Source organism: Pseudonaja textilis, chromosome 1 (genome assembly GCF_049901715.1).
Source record: "Pseudonaja textilis isolate UNSWEBS1 chromosome 1, rPseTex1.2, whole genome shotgun sequence".
NCBI classification, from domain to species: domain Eukaryota; kingdom Metazoa; phylum Chordata; class Lepidosauria; order Squamata; family Elapidae; genus Pseudonaja; species Pseudonaja textilis.
In genome coordinates, this window is record NC_141990.1 from 166,358,607 (window position 1) to 166,375,393 (window position 16,787).

General features: G+C 44.1%; 1 protein-coding gene across 4 annotated transcripts in view; it reads right to left on the reverse strand.

The window, feature by feature from the left end:
- Positions 1-16,787, reverse strand: part of ZDBF2 (zinc finger DBF-type containing 2) — a 53,689-nt gene that overhangs the window by 33,889 nt on the left and 3,013 nt on the right. For 3 of the 4 annotated variants that reach the window (XR_015739548.1, XM_087912605.1, XM_087912679.1), the window contains exon 2: positions 22-73. The exons of the other annotated variant lie outside the window; for it this stretch is intronic. Coding sequence is in view for 2 of the 3 variants with exons in the window: in XM_087912605.1 (XP_087768731.1) it covers positions 22-73 (52 nt within the window). In the remaining variant the exon portion in view is untranslated. The remainder of the gene's footprint in view (positions 1-21; positions 74-16,787) is intronic. 4 annotated transcript variants of the gene reach the window in all.

Below are 16,787 nucleotides of genomic sequence, written 5' to 3' on the forward strand. Positions count from 1 at the left end.
CTTGCTGAAGAAGAGGTTTACCTTGTGCTGAGCTAGTACTGGCTTCATCACCTTGCTTATTATGACCAAACATCTGTAAAACAAAACAGTGCAAACACTGAACAGACACAAAAGTTCCTCCAATAAATATTTGCTCAGAAAAAAACATATAACTAAGAACAATATTCTGAATTTAATTAAAAGAGCCTCTGTATGTTTCCATTCTCAGTAGAATGTTTCCATTTCAGGAATAATCTCACTCAGAAAAATGTTAGAATGTGCAGAAATGAATAGATCAGTGGTCAGGGAACAGGGGTAAATTACCCCAAATGGGGTAAAAGTGAAAATCTGGGGGTAATGAGGAGGTTGCGCTGGCCAATGGCGGAACTATCGGCATAGCAGCAGTTATTAAAACACCCTTGAGGCAAATTTATCCCCTCCACCCCACCCTTGTTTCCTGGGTCGGAAATGACTCCAGGCTAGATTCTGCAAGAGCCGCGCCGCCCGCTTTTTTAGGGAAGGCGAGCTTCTGGCATAGGGCAGAGCATTTTGGGAAAAGGGACGCTTTCCCCACCTGCGATGACCGCACGCTTCATGCGCAGTTTGTGTCACCGTGGCTCCCAAATATCATCCTCCTTCCCGCTTCCTCGCCCCCAGGCCCTGCCTGCCTGCCAACTAGCCAGCCAGCCCGGCTCCCTCCCCGAAGCCTCTCATCACTGCCAGGCACACAGGAAGCGAAGAGGCATCTGCAACTGCCGCCTTGGCCCCGAGAAAATTCCCAGAAGCCCTCGGGAAGCCTGGTGACATTTCATTCCCTGGAGCGAGCTATCCCGCCTTCTTCCCAGCCGCGGGGGGGGGGAGGGCACCTCCTCCCGCCTCGACCTCCAAATTATGTGTCAGCAGCCTGAGGTGGCCGGGGAGGGGGAGAGGCCGGGAGGGGTAACGTCTGCGTTTATAAATTTTTTGGGGGGTAAGAGGTAAAAAAGTTCCCTGACCCCTGGAATAGATTAACACTTACAATTAAAGAGAAGGCGCAAACTGAATATTACCAGATACAGGAATTATTTAATAGATTGGCTAGAGAAAAAAATATGAAATCTAGAAATAGCTAATAGACTAGTGAAATATAGAAAATATGATAATAGAATTAAACATATTAAGAAAAGGAGTGATATTAATAGGAATATTATGTATATCAATAAGATAAGGTAAGAATAGAGAATTAATATCGAAGAATGGATATGGTTGTAAAATTTAACTGTTACTGCACAAGATATTTGTACTCAGACGACACACTGTTAAATGATAAATTACATCTATTTTAAACAAAATAAAAAACTTATTTAAAAAAAGGAATAATCTCATTCTTAAATAAGAGTTTGGGAATGAAAGCAACAAAATCTCAGATTTTTTTAAAAAGGGAGATGTCATCATGCAATGCAGATAACAACTTGTTCTGACTCAGGCTTCTTCAAACTTAGTAAAACAGAAACTGAATTTAAAAGTAAAACCTATTTTAATGCGTCGATGGGAATTACTTGCATTCCCAGCCAAAACTCATTATGCGGTTCCTCAACTAAGAGCACGCTTCTCAGTGCTGTAGAATGCTTGCCAACAAACAGACGTCCAATTAAGGCTTAACATAAACCAACCCAAAAACCCAGAAAAAAACGACCAGAGTACAGAGCTTCAAGATGGACTCAGAAATTACTGAACTGCCTTGCTTCCTGCAAAGCTTTTCATCATTGAGGACTTACTTTTATCCCTTATGGGAGGGGCAATCACCTCCCAGCCTTACTCCCAGTTCACCCCTTCTGCTTCAGCTGCTCTCACCTTCTAGCAGCTCTGCACACATGCGCACTAGGAACAGGTTTCCCGGGGTCCTCTGCTTTGCTGCTGCAAGACTCCAAAAGCTCCATCCCTGCATCAAGTGCAAGACCCTCGTCCAAGTCCTCGCCAGACTCCCTGACTTTCATCCTCACTGTCCGATTCCTCTGCTGTCCGCACCGGCTGCCAGCAAACCACAAAACTATCTCTCACCTCAGGGCCCTTCCCCCAAGTCTGACAGTCCAGATGCAGCCATGATGGGAATTGTGTGTGAAAGGCCTCCACCAAAACAGGGACATGGAAGTTGCATTCTCTCATGTGAAATCCTCTGGACCATAACCCTTCCACTCGATGAGGTGCTGGAACCGCCCTTTCAGCCACTGAGAGTCCCAAATACTGGCGACCTCGTACTCAGGCGGTCCCTCTCCATCGCATGGTGCTGGAAGGAGAGGGTCAGGTTGGTGGAGCGGACAGGCTGGCCATTTGGGAACCAGGAGGAATCTATGAAAGATGGGATGCACACGTAGTGAGCGAGGCAAAGTCAGGCGGTAGGTGACCGGATTGATAACCGCCTCCACAGGGAACGGGCCAAAGTACCAGTGGTTGAACTTAACCGGTCGGTCTGATGGAAGGTGCCTAGTGGACAACCACACCCAATGCCCCACAGCTAATGGCAGTGTTGCCTGCCTAGAGCAGTCCGCAACTTGTTTGTAATCCTCTTTGGCTTCCTCCAGATACCATCACACCAATTGGTGAACAGCCTGCAACTCAAACAGATAGTTGTTCGCATCTGGAGCCAGTGAGTCAAGTTGTATCAGGGGAAAGAACCAAGGATGATAGCTCACATTGGCTAGGAAAGGGGTGGTTTGCATGGAGGTATGCTGCGAGTTGTTAAATGCAAATTCTGCTACTGCCGAGTAATCTGACCAGTTGTCTTGTTGCTGGTTCACAAAGCAGCACAGGTATTGCTCCAGGATCCCAGTGACTTTCTCAGTCCCGCTGTCAGTTTCTGGATGATGTACTGATGACAGGCAGATTTTCAATTCCAAAGCCGTCATCAGCCCTTTCCAGAATTGGGCTGTAAATTGAGCCCCTCGGTCCGAAACAACCCGATCAGGTAGTCCATGCAGCTGGAAGATGTGCTGAATAAACATGCGGGCGGTGGTGCAAACTGTGGGTAAGCCATGACACGAAAAGAAATGTTCCATCTTCATCAGCACGTCAACCACCACGAACACTGTGGCAAATCCCGAAGATGGAGGCAAATCTGTCAAAAAGTCTATTGAAAGGGCACCCCAAGGTCTCTCCAATGTCAGCAAGGGCTGGAGCAGTCCTGGGGGAACCTCTGTTGCCAACTTGGCCTGCTGGCATTGCACACATGACATGAGATAGGACTGCAAGTCATGTCGTAGTCGGGGCTGCCAGAAAGTCCAAGACATGAGACGCAACGTCTTGAAAAGGCCAAAGTGCCCCGCTGCAGGATTATTGTGACACTGCGACAAGATAAGTCCCGGGAGTGGCCCCACCGGTACACAGACTCTGTTGTGATACTGCAAGAGTTCCTCAGTGAACGACCATGGAAAATTGGGTCCCACCTCTTGCTTCCATTGATCCATCCAAGCATTGTGCCACTGCGCCTCTTATATATGAGCCCATAGGTCCACTCGGACCTGAACTGCAGAGAAAGACTCTATGGGCAGAACTGTCCAGAGTGGGAGTTGGGCCTCAGGAAACAAGTACTTGGGCATCTGCCCTTTGGTTGCGACCACTCGGGATATAAGTGACACAGAAATTAAACTGGGCAAAGAAGAGGGACCACCGAATCTGGCATTGATTCAGTTTCTGGGCGGTCTTCAAAAATTCCAAGTTTTTGTGATCCGTCCAGACTTTAACTTGATATCACACCCCCTCTAAATGATGCCTCCAGGCCTCTAACACCGCCTTAATGGCTAGTAGCTCCTTCTCCCAGATGGTATAATTGCTCTCAGAAGAATTGAGCTTCTTTGAATAATATGCGTAAGGGAAGAGTGTACCGCCGGATGCGTGAGCCTGGAGTAGCATCGCTCCAACCACATCGGACGCATCCACTTCCACCATGAATGGATGGTGTGGATCGGCATGTTTCAGGATAGGCATTTTCATGAAGGCCTGCTTCAAGGCCTGGAACACCTGTTGCTCAGGAGCACTCCACCGGAATGGGACCTTTTTCTGGAGGAGCCAAGGGGCCTGGTCAGGGAAGCGAAGCCAGGGATGAAGGTCCGATAATAGTTGGCAAATCTGAGGAGTCACTGGACATCCTTCATTCGCCTGGGAGGTTGCCAATTGAGCAGAGACTCGACCTTGCTCGGCTCCATCGAAATGCCATCAGGAGAGATGCAATGCCCCAGGAACTCGATGGTGGACAGGAAGAACTGGCACTTCTCCAACTTGGTGAATAAGCGGTTCTCCCGGAGCCACTGAAGAACCAGGAGCAGATGGTGCAAGTGACTCTCCCTTGAGTTGGAATAGAACAAAATGTCATCGAGGTAAACCATGACAAATTGATCTAAGAGGTCCCGGAAAATGTCATTCATAAAATGTTGGAAGACAGCAGGAGCATTGGTCAACCCAAATGGCATGACCATGTATTCAAAATGCCCGTACCTGGTACTGAATGCTGTCTTCCACTTATCTCCAGGCCGTATCCATACCAAATTATACGTCCCACACAGGTCCAACTTGGTGAACACAGTAGCCTCCAGGAGCCGCTCCATCAGTTCAGGAAACAAGGGCAGAGGATACCAATTGCACACCGTGATGGCATTTAATCTATGGTAATCACAACAAAGCCTCAAGTCACCAGTCTTCTTTTTCACAAACAGGACCGGGGCAGACAGTGGTGATGATGAGGGCCGGATAAAACCCCGAACAAAGTTGTTATCCAAAAAGTCCTGCAATGAGGGCAACTCCAGATCCAACATTGAGTACAAACGGCCCACATTTGTATCCACCCAAACCAGCTTGTCTTACAACTCCTCCGACAACCCATCCTGGAACATATCCTTAAGGGTAGCCTCATTCCAGGCCGAATTCTGGCTAATCAGTTGGAACTCACTCACATATTCCTGCAGGGGTTGCTGGCCCTGCTTCAGTTCCTTCAAACAATGGGCCAGAGTACAGAGCTTCAAGACTGTTGAGGTAATTCCCCGTTAGGAGAATGAGCGCATACAGGGAGACGTATTGAGAGTAGTGTTTGAATAATACACACACACAGCACAGTAAATGTAGGTTTTTACATCCAGAAACTTTTGAGCAAACTTCAAAAACAGTCCAAAGTCATTCACAGGTAAATCAGTCAGTTTTCAATCCAGGAATAATCCAATAAGAAAGTCCAGTGTCAAAAGCAGTTCAGTAACAGACTCCAAGAATATCAGTCAATTAGGAAGAACGGCAAAACTCTCCAACAGAAGGAAACAGGACTCACTGAGACACACTCTCTTCTGAGACTAAGACTAAGACTAAACAACCCAGGTTTCTGGCTCCATCTTATGGCCGTTTGAGAAACCACACTCAATTACAATTTTTTGCATTTTCTTAAAGATACAGTATTAAAATGTCTATCCTGGTTTATATATTTCCAACCCAAATATCTGTTAGATGATTTACATTCCTAACATTCTCCCCGTTTTGGGTAGGACAATATATACAACCTTACATTCTAAGTCCATAATTTTTACAGCAAGCATTCTGCTTTATGGAGCCTTGGGCCTTTGTAAAATGATCTGCTATATTGTTTTCTGACATACAGTATTCCAGCTTAATCATCTTACTTTGCATACATTGTCTCACATTAAATATCTTAAATCTGTGTGTTTTGTTCTTAACAGCATTATTTGAAGCCATCTGTATTGCTGATTTGTTGTTGTTGTAAACAACCATAGAATCTGTTACATCAATTCCCATGTCAATTAGTAGTTCCTTATACAAAACTAAATCTGTACATGGTAAAGACAAGCATGAGAATTCAGCCTCCATTGTTGACAAACTTAGATGTCTCTGTCTAATAGATCTCCATCCAATCAATGCCTTTCCCAATAATACTACAGTACCCGATGTAGATTTTCGTGTATTTATGTCTGTAGCAAAACTTGCATCAGCATATGCAGTTAAATTCAGTTCATCTTAAGGCTCCAAATACAATGCATAATGCATTGTTTGTTTCAGATATCTTAACACATGTTTAGCAGCTTGCCAGTGCCTTTCAGTCGCCTCAGCATTAAATCTCGCTAATTGATTAGCACTGTATGCAATATTTGGCCTTGACCAATTACTGAGATAAGATAAACTACCAATCAAAGACTGATAAATGTTCTTATCAAAAATAGGACTTTGAACATCACTATGGTTAAACTCCTGGCTCATTGGTGTTTTAGCTGGCTTACAAAGTTCCATTTTAAAACTTTTTAGTAATTGGTTAATTTTATCAGCTTGTGAGATTTTGTATCCTCCCCTAGTTCTATCTATCTTTAAACCAAGATATTGTTTGATTTCTCCTAACTGTGAGATTATTTTAGTAGCTTCTTGTTCAGTTTTGGTGATTAATGCTATGTCATCAGTAAACAACAGCAATAAAGAAATTACACCATTACTTTCTCTTTTAAACAAACATGGATCAGCCATGCCAGCTACAAAACCTATCTTAGTTAATTCTTTAACTATACATTGGTTCCACTCATATCCTGATTGCTTCAAACCATAAAGACTCTTTTTCAATCTCCAGCAATCAGTTGTATTATCATTTTTGAGACCTAAAGTTTTCTTTAAATAAATAGTATATTGCAACGGTGCATGCAGATATGCCGTCTCTACATCCAAATGATTTACAATGTATTTCTCCTTAGCTGCCCACCCTAATGCTGCCCACTAAAGCCTTCAGACTAGGTGCAAATACCTCATCGTAGTCATTTGCTGTCTGATTGAACCCTTGTGCTACTAACCTGGCTTTATGGGTAACAGTCCCATCCACACCTGTCTTTAGCTTATATATCCATTTACATCCTATGGCACGTTTACCTGGTGGTAACTTAACATTTTCATATACTTCCAGTTTTTTTAATGATTCCAGTTCCTTATCCATTGCTTTCTGCCAAGCAGCCTGATCCTTAGCAGGATACAGTTTTAATGCACTATAGTTACTAGGAACTGTATTCACTTGGCATACAACACTAGCCTGATATCTATCAGGTGGTCGTGTTACTCGGGTTGAACATCTTGGTAATACAGGGCTAACTGGTGAACTTTCCTGTGCCACCTGCTCCTGTTCTTCTACCTCCTCCTGTGCCTGTTCTTCCTGTTTAATGGCTATTTGTGGTTTACTTATTTCATCTTTAGGGACTATTTTGGTGCCAATAATAACATCATTGCTGGATTCCTGTTCTGGTTTATCCCACCCAATGTGCTCAAGAAATTTAGCACTAGCATTACAATAAACATGAGCTATGCCTTGATCCCAAAATCTAAATGATCTATGGCTGGCCTCATAACCTACAAAAAATAACTTCTTAGCTCTACGTTGCCCTTTCAGTCTTATTTGTGAGGGAATATGCACCCATGTTGGAGCTCCAAATGTGTGTAGGTAACTTAAATTTGGTTTTCTGCCATGCCAAAGAGTGAATGGCAATTCTCCAGTTGTTGTATTAACTACATTGTTTAAAACATGGTTACTACACATTATGGCTTCACCCCACAGTGTTTCAGGCAAACCTGAATCAGATAACATAGTGCGAGCCATGGCTTGTAATGTTTTCCCTCTTTGTTCTACAAACGAGTCATGTTGTGGTCTGTAAGGTGCAGAATGTTTATGCTCAACACCAGCCAATTTCAACATAGTTTGGAATCTTTTGTTAACAAACTCAGTCTCATTATCAGTAACTAAGGTAATTACTTTACTCCTCATTTTTCTCTCAGCAAACCTTAGCTAGTTAAAGAAATGTTGGACTCTTTCTGTTTTGTTTTTCATGATACAGCAGAAACCATATTGTGAGTAATGGTCCATAATACTCAAAATATAACAGGCACCTCCCAAACTTGGTTTCTTAGGACCAATTATGTCAGCAAAAACAACCTCTAAAGGTTCTTTGGTCTTAAACCCATTTAGTCTGTTTGCAGGAGTAACCTTACTCTTGTCTTGGCTACAAGCATTACTGTTTAAATACTTGCGACAGGGTTTCAATTTTACTCCCTCTGACAATTTAACAGTTTGTTTGAGCATTTTGAAATTAATGTACCCTAGACATCTATGCAGCAAATGTATACATTCATTATGTGGCTTAACATTGTTATAAACTGTGTTAGCCATCTTCAACTAGTCATCATGTATCACATATAAATCATTTTCTAATGTAGCAGTAACACTTTTACCCTCTTCTCTATTATACAGTTATCTCCCCTAAAGGTTACTACATAACCAATATTAACTAAAGCCCTTACTGATAATACATTAAATTTCAGTTTAGGTACATATAACATAGTTAAATGTTCATTTATACAAGAACAATATGCAGTACCTTCACCTGATGCATTCATCTTCCATCCATTTGCCAATGATACATGTTGTTTACTCATGGACATCTTTACAAACCTTTTTCTATCTTTAGTAATGCATTGCAATGCTCCACTATCAACAATCCACAAATCATGGTTTACAGTTGAATTGCTAGACATAGCTAAACTAACATTCTTCTTAGCCTTCTGGTACTTACCAGTAGTATTCTGTTGTTTTTCCTTCTTACAGAATTTAGTTATATGTCCTCTAGCCCTACAAGAAAAACATTTCCTAACAGTATAGGTAGTTGAACACAAATCCTCTTCTTGTGGTTATTCCTTCCTCAGTTGGTCCCTATCCAGCCGTCTTCTTGCTTCTTCTAACAATCTCAGTTTATCAATGTCAGTTTATCTCTGGGCAGGACTTCCAGTGAAGATACATAATCATCATAACTTTCATCCAATGAGGAAAGAATGATGTAAACTTGATGCAGCTCTGAAAATATCAGTTTCTTTTCATGTAGTTCTTCAAAAGTTCTTTTCATGAAGTTTAAATGAGCTAACGTATCTCCACCTTTCAGAAGACGTGCTCTAAACATGTAAGATGTATGTGTGCACCTACATTGTCACAAACATAAATCCTCTTCAGATTTTCCCAACACCTAGCAGCAGACTCTTCCCCACGAATATGGACTAGCTGCTGGTCACTCAGTGTTAGACCAATTATACAAAGAGCTAGTTCATTGTTCTGTTTAAAGTCAGCAAGCTTCTTGGTATCGTCCTCATTTTCTGGATCCCAAGCATTTACATCCGGTGGGTCTTGAACTACATTCCATAAACCTTCTCTACGCAAAAGTAGACTGCACTTCATAGACCAGGAAACAAAGTTTGTTCCATCCAACCGGGTTATCAGTGATAGACTTGTTGAAGTGTCTTGTGCCATCTTTACCAGGATAGTAACCCATAATTAAACAGTAAACAGCTGTCTGTATATGGTACTGTGTATTCACACTAACTCTCAGTTATCTGAGCCTGGTATGGCCTGGGCCCATATCCAGTGTTGAGGTAATTTCCCGTTAGGAGAATGAGTGCATACAGGGAGACGTATTGAGAGTAGTGTTTGAATAATACACACACAGCATACAGATACACTGTACAGTAAATGTAGGTTTTTACATCCAGAAACGTTTGAGCAAACTTCAAATACAGTCCAAAGTCATTCACAGGTAAATCAGTCAGTTTTCAATCCAGGGATAATCCAAGAAGAAAGTCCAGTGTCAAAAACAGTTCAGTATCAGACTTACATCAAAAGAAGAATATCAGTCAATTAGGAAGAATGGCAAAACTCTCCAACAGAAGGAAACAGAGACTCACTGAGACACACTCTCTTCTGAGACTAAGACTAAGACTAAACAACCCAGGTTTCTGGCTCCATCTTATGGCCGTTTGAGAAACCACACTCAATTACAATTTTTTGCATTTTCTTAAAGATACAGTATCCGGTTTATATATTTCCAACCCAAATATCTGTTAGGTGACTTACATTCCTAACAAAGACGGACTCAGAAATTACTGGACTGCTTTGCTTCTTGCAAAGTTCTTCATCATTGAGGACTGACCTTTATCCCTTATGGGAGGGGCAATCACCTCCCAGCCTTACTCCCAAGTCGCCTCTTCTGCTCCAGCTGCTCTTGCCTCCTAGTAGCTCTGCGCACACACGCACTGGGAACAGGCTCCCCGGGGGTCCTCTGCTTCACTGCTGCCAGACTCCAAAAGCTCCAAAGGCAGCACCCCACTCTCAGATGATCCTGGCCCCATCCCTGCATTGGATGCAGGACCCTCATCCAAGTCCTCATCAGACTCCCTGAGTATGTCCGATTCCTCTGCCATCTACACCGGCTGCCAGTAAATCACAACAAAACTACAGTATATACATACAAACGGATTTTCAAGATACTGTCCTTTAATGAACATAATTTAATATGTTATAATCTCAGGCTAAAACTAAATCACAGGACAGTTTCCCTCTGTTATATAACACTGCTACTATAGGAGCTGCATTAGTTGCTAATTTACATTACCAATGATGATGTTACCTAGTTTGGGTAATGACATATCTGCAAGAAAACAGCCAAGCTCAGAGAGCACCAAGGACCCCTCATTTCAATCCTGAGCTACAAATATTGTCCTTTATTGTTACTAATTTTTTACAGACACACAATTGAGAGTGCTTTAACTGCATCACTGTTTGGTTTGATGGCAGCAGTGCCTCAGACAGAAAGTCCATTCAGAGTGGTAAGGACAGCAGAGGAGATTATAGGAAGTTCGCTTCCTGTCATTCAGGATACTGCTTATAAACATCTTAGATTCTGCTTTATGAAAGCACCGGACTTTTCCCCTTCAACTGAAAAGAATGAACTTCTGAAAGCAAGGAATTCTTTATTGAAAGGAAGTGATCCAGGTACTAGTCAAAGCAGAATCTAAGATGCTTCCAGACATACAGTAATAGATAAAGGGAGTTAGAACTCCTCCTGTTATTCTGATGTGGATTTAGTCAAGCAAAGAACCAACATGTTAATCCCCCCCACCTTTTTTCTGGGAACATATCTTAGAAAAGTTTCCCAGGGAGTATCTTTCAGAGCTGGAATGTTTATGGTCCCTTCTCTTCTTGCTATCTCTCCAAGAGGTGACAAGTTTCTAGACATCTAGCTCTAGTTCTCCAGTTGTATATCATATGCAAGTTATACAGATTCAATATAAGATTTAAGATATCATCAAAAAGGATTACTTGTACCAACTCCCCCTGCCCTTCTTCTTCCATTGAAGAATGGCAGATACATGGATCTGACATATTGCCCTCCTCAAAAATTTGAGAAATCCTTCTGGAAGACATAAAACATGTGTTACATTTACAACTTAGGATGGTTTGTGAGGGTATTTCAGGTGGAACTTCCATAGTAATGTGGGTGCTTTTACATGTCATTTGGCTACCCACTCATTTTCTGAGGAAGGAAGGTGTTTCCAAGCTACTAAATATTGTGTGGATCCATGGTGAGTGCGCGAATCAAGGATAATCTTTTATTTCAAAATGTTGTTCCCCATGTACCATAATGGAAGTTGGAGGTGTGGGAAGGGGTGGTCTAAGGTTTGAGGTGATATCTGGTTTGAGTAGCCTACAGTGAAATACTGGATGAACCTGTCCTAGTGTTTTGGGAAGAAGCTCTACTGTAACAGGATTAATAATTCTGGAGATGGTAAATGGCCCAATGAATTTAGGTCCCAGTTTCATAGAGGGTTGCAATGATTTTAGAAATTTTGTAGACAAAATACACGCGGTCCCCAACTTTGAATGGTTTAGGATCACGTTTTTTGTCCGCCTGAGCTTTAAAAGCTGCTCTAGCCTCTTGTAAGGCTAGTCTGACCACTGGCCAAGTGGCTTGCAAATTATTTATCCACTCCTTAAGGGAGGGAATTTCAGGTTCCTTGGTAGGTAGCTCTGGCATGGGGTTGAATTCTTGGCCTGGGGCTACCTGGAATGGGGTGAAACCAGTGCTGCTGTTGATCGAGTTGTTGTATGCTACCTCTGCAAAAGGAAGGTCAGTCCAATTGTCCTGTTGGTAATTAATAAAGTGTCTTAAATATTATTCTAATACGCTATTAGATTGTTCTGTTCCACAGCTAGTCTGGGGGTGATTGAAAGATGACAACCCCTGGGTGGAGCCTAATAGATTTAAAAACGCCCACCAAAATGTGCATGTGAATTGTACACCCCTATCTGAGATAATCCGTTGGGGAGCTCTATGAAGGCGATAAATGTGTATTAAAAACATCTTTGCCTTGGCTGTTGGGATCTTTTGGCATGGTACAAAATGAACCTGTTTTGAAAAAAGATCAGTTACAACCCAAATGACAGTATTTCCTGCACTTTCAGGGAGCTCCACTATAAAGGTCATAGAAATCTCTTTCCAGGGTGCTGAAGGTTCTGCCGCTGTTTGTAAAAGTCCAGGATATTTTCCTTGTCTTCTTTTTTGCAGCAGCATAGATGGGGCAACTAGCAACATAGTTTTCAATGTCCTTTTTGAGAGATGGCCACCAAAATTGTCTTTTGATGAGGTGCAGGGTTTTTACAAACCCAAAGTGTCCCGCTATTTTTGAGTTGTGGCATCATTTCATGAGGTCCATCCTCTGGCTGGTAGGGACATAAAGTTTGTTTTCTACCCAGGCTAGACCATCTTTGAGTAAGCAAATGTTTTTGTTAGTCTGGAGCCAGTTAGTCTTAAGTAGCACCTACTTAAATATTGAAGTTGTTGCATTGTCAGTCAGTGATTCTTTCTTCTCTTGTACCCGGGTGATTATTTTGGTTGCAAGTTGGGTTGGTTGGATCATGGGTTTTATAACTTCAATCTTTTTGCTGTTGTATTGGGGTTTCCTGGACAGGGCATCTGCCAAGAAATTTTTTCCCCCTGGGAGATATCTTAGATAAATGAAGAATGGCAGATACATGGATCTGACAGGCTATATGCTTAGAGCTCAAAGCATTGTTAGAGACTCACACACCCACTTCAGTCTGTTTAGGTTGCTCCCCTCTGGGAGGAGATGTCGAAGTATATCTAGCATGACTACCAGATTCTGTAACACAGGGGTGTTAAACTCACATTGTCAAGGCTGTGTCATGTGACATATCTGGACTTTTTTTCCCTTTGCTAAACTGGGTGTGGACATGGCCTGCATGTGATGCATCTGGCCCGTGGTCTGAGAGTTTGACAACCCTGCTGTAACAGCTTTGTTTCCTGTGTCATCTGTCCGGTAAACTCACAAGATTTATTTTTCTTGCCATGTACATGTACACATCCGAACTAGACTATGTTGTTTCTCTGTGTCATACATGGGCATGTACATAATTTTGTATTTATTTATTTTGTCAGGTTTGTGTAGTTTATATTGGAGGTGGTGACCCTTTGAGAACGGAATACAACGAAATGTCATTTTAATGTATGCCAATTAGTGTACATTCAAAGTGACAATAAAGCGATTCTAAGCCTGTCTAGTTTATTTTCAGTGTAATCCAAGGTACTGGTTAAACTCTTGACATTCAGTTCAAGTGAATAGAGATCACTTGCAAAGACAGGCAAAATGGACAGAGAATGAGACACTCTTGGTGCCTGCTCCTCTCCTTTAAGGCAAGAATAGTACCGTCTCTCATAGTCTTCTGGAGAATAGTTTAGAGCTTGCTTTACTAGACTCTTTTAACGATTAAGAGAGAAAGATCCATGCCATTATTGTTTTATTGATGGTTGTACTTTTGATTGTGTTGCTAGACAATCTAGGCAGTTATATAAACGTATTTCTTGTTTATATGACTGCCTAGACCAAGGGTCCTCAAACTACGGACCGTGGCTCACATATGACCAGTCAAAGCCATTAATCCGGCCTGCTCAGGATCACAAGGCTGCCTCTCCCACCCACCTCTCCCTACACATCCACCGCCGAGCGCAGGAGTTACCTTCACGAGCCCTGTGAGCTGAGACAACAATTTTGGCTTGCAGAGAGGTTCTGGAGGCAGGGAAGGTGAAAAACGGGGAGTACAGATGCCCTGGGAGGGCAAACAATGGGCTGCTTTAGCCCGTTTTTGGCCTGCAGAATGCTTGTGGGGATGGGGGAGATGAAAATGGGGCATGCAGACATCCCAGGAAGCCAAAACATGGGCCATTTTAGCCCATTTTGGGCCAAAAACCAGGCTGTTTTAGCCCATTATTGGCCTGCAGAGAGATTCTGGAGATGGGGGAGGTGAAAAATGGGCCGTTTTAGCCCATTTTTGGCCTGAAGAATACTTCTGGAAGCAAGAGAGGTGAAAATGGGATGCGCGGATGCCTCAGGAGGTCAAAAACGGGCCCATTTTTCACCTCCCCTGCCTCCAGATGATAGAAAGAGAGAGGGAGGAGGAAGAAGAAGTAGTAGTTGTTGTTGTTGTTGATTGGGGCTGAGACTTGCTGCAAAACTGAGTTTCCTGAATGGACCACTAGACTCCTAAACAACTGAAAATACTATCAACCATGCTTCCCCCAAAATATGACCTACCCTGAAAGTAAACCCTCCTCTGATTTTTGTGGGTTGGGTGTAATATAAGCCCTAGCCTTAAAAAAAAAGCCCCAGTGAAGTGGGTGGGTATGGCCAGCCCAAATGTCAGCCCTGACCTTCCCCAGTCACCTCAATGCTTTAACCGCGGCCTGCAGATTAGCTGAGAGAGAAAAAGAAACAATGGAGGGGAGTAAGAATTTCAGGCAATGCTGTTTGAAAAGGTTTCCTCTCCACTGTTTCTCTCTCTCTCTCTCTCTCTCTCTCTCTCTCTCTCTCTCTCACACACACACACACACACACGTTAGATGAGAAATGGTGGAGAGCAACTGGGTAAGAAGACTGACCCTCCCCTGCCTCCAGTTAAACACCTGCTCAGGGTGGTGCCCTGAGGCCTGGCCTGTGTGGTGACCGCTGCCTGGCCAACATGACAAATGGGCTCCCTTGCAGTGCCTCCTCTCCCACGTGAAGCAGTGGTGGATGTGAGCTCTCTTTGCATGGCCATGAAGTGGGATTGGCATGGCTGGTTCTTGCCTGCAACATTGGCAGCCAGGATCTGGTCAAAGCCACCAGCAGCCAAGATCAGCAAGCCAGACTCAGTGAGCCGGAGGCACTGTGCATGTGCAGCCACCACTGGGGAGGAGAAGAGTGCACCAGAGCTCAAACGCTGAGCCTCGCCAGCCTCAGAAACCAGGGATCTTGCAGGCATACTGGCCATGTAAATGCCACCCAAATCCCCAGGCTGTTTGCAACATGAGTGAATGTGCAGTCGTCCACCCCAAGCCAAGCAGCAGTAGGGAGGCTTCGAGGTGATGCTCTGGTCTGCCCAACCAAGGACAGCACCCTTCTGGCACCCACTGCCCTGGCAAAGGCAAAACAGAATCAGGTGAGGGCCACAAGGGGCTCCTTCGATGCCCCCCTGTGCTGTGGAAACCCCAGAGCAGCTGTGGAAAACTGGGGGCATCCCAGGATTGCAACACTGCAGACTCAGGATAGAGCCTTTTTGGCGATCAGCAGGAAAATCTGAGCTTGCATGTCTTCTCTAAACAGCAGAGTGGCTGCCCCTTTCAAAGACTGAACGTCCTCCACAAAACAGCTGAGTTGGGCCTGCATGTCTTCGCTAAACAGCTGGTTTTGTTTTGCAGAACCCATTCAGACTCCGAAAGGGGAGGCAGCTCTGCTGAGCTGAGCCTGCATGTTTTTACTAAACAGCATTTTCTTGCCGAGCCTCCAGCATTGCAATCCTGGGATACAAAGACAAAAAGAGAGGTTTGATTGGATCACCCTCAGCCTCTGCCTGCTGCTGGTGCCGTCCCAGCATGTTTTGGAAGGGAGAAGGTGCACCTGCTGTTGCCCGTGATGGGGTTTGCACAGGAGCAGCAAGAGACTGGAAGATTTATTTTTATCTCCTTTCCAAAACCTACTGGGATGGCACTGGCACTGGCAGAGGCAGAGGATAACCCAATCAAACCTCTGTGTGTGTGTTTGTGTGTATGTGAGTGAGTGAGAGAGAAAAAAAGAGAGAAAGAGAGAGAGAGAGAGAGAGGATCCAATCTCAGAGAGTTACCGTATACCAGGGCTGGCTGCCGTGTGCGCTCTCTGTCCCTCTCTCACACACAAACACACACACAGAGGTTTCATTCTCTCTCTCTCCCTCTCTCTCTCCCTTCCTTCCACTGCAAAGTTTTGCATGGAGGAGCAGATCGCTTCCCTCAGGGCTGGCCTCAGCAACCACTTCAGACAGCAAGCAGAAAAGTTTTGCTTTGAAATTGCCCGTCCTACCTTTTCTGCCTTAAAATTCTGGGCTCTGGCAGCAGGGTTGTTTTATCTTTTCCCCGGGAGTGTCTTGTCAGCATCCCCTTGATGGCCTTCACTTCCTTGCGCAGAGTTCCCAGGGATGGAGAAGGGGCAAGAAAGGAATGGGGAACAAACAGAAAGGACACCTAGACTTGTGGGGATTTGTCAAGCTGGGTCAGATCACATCCTGGCATGTTTTGGAAGGGAGAAGGCACAGCTGCTATTGCCTTTGCTCAGGTTTTCATGGTGGTGGCGAGAGATTGTAGGACTTAATTTTATTTCCCTTCCAAAACATGCTGGCACGACACCAGCAGGCAGAGGCATGGGGCCACCCACTCCGTGTTCAGCAGCTGCTGCAAACACATTTTGCAAAAGAGCAGAGTCCTACTTTTCACTTTTGACACGCTTGCCACTTGCTTGCAGCATCTGACACGAGCGACTGCCCATGCTGCTGCTGGCCTCACAGGAGCTCTTCACCTCTCGGCCACCCTGCTGGGCTGCTCTTGCCTGGCATGGGATGAGTCAGCTGAGATCTACGACCTCCGGAGTGCCCCTGCCCCACTGCTGGCCTGCTAGGACCTTTTGCC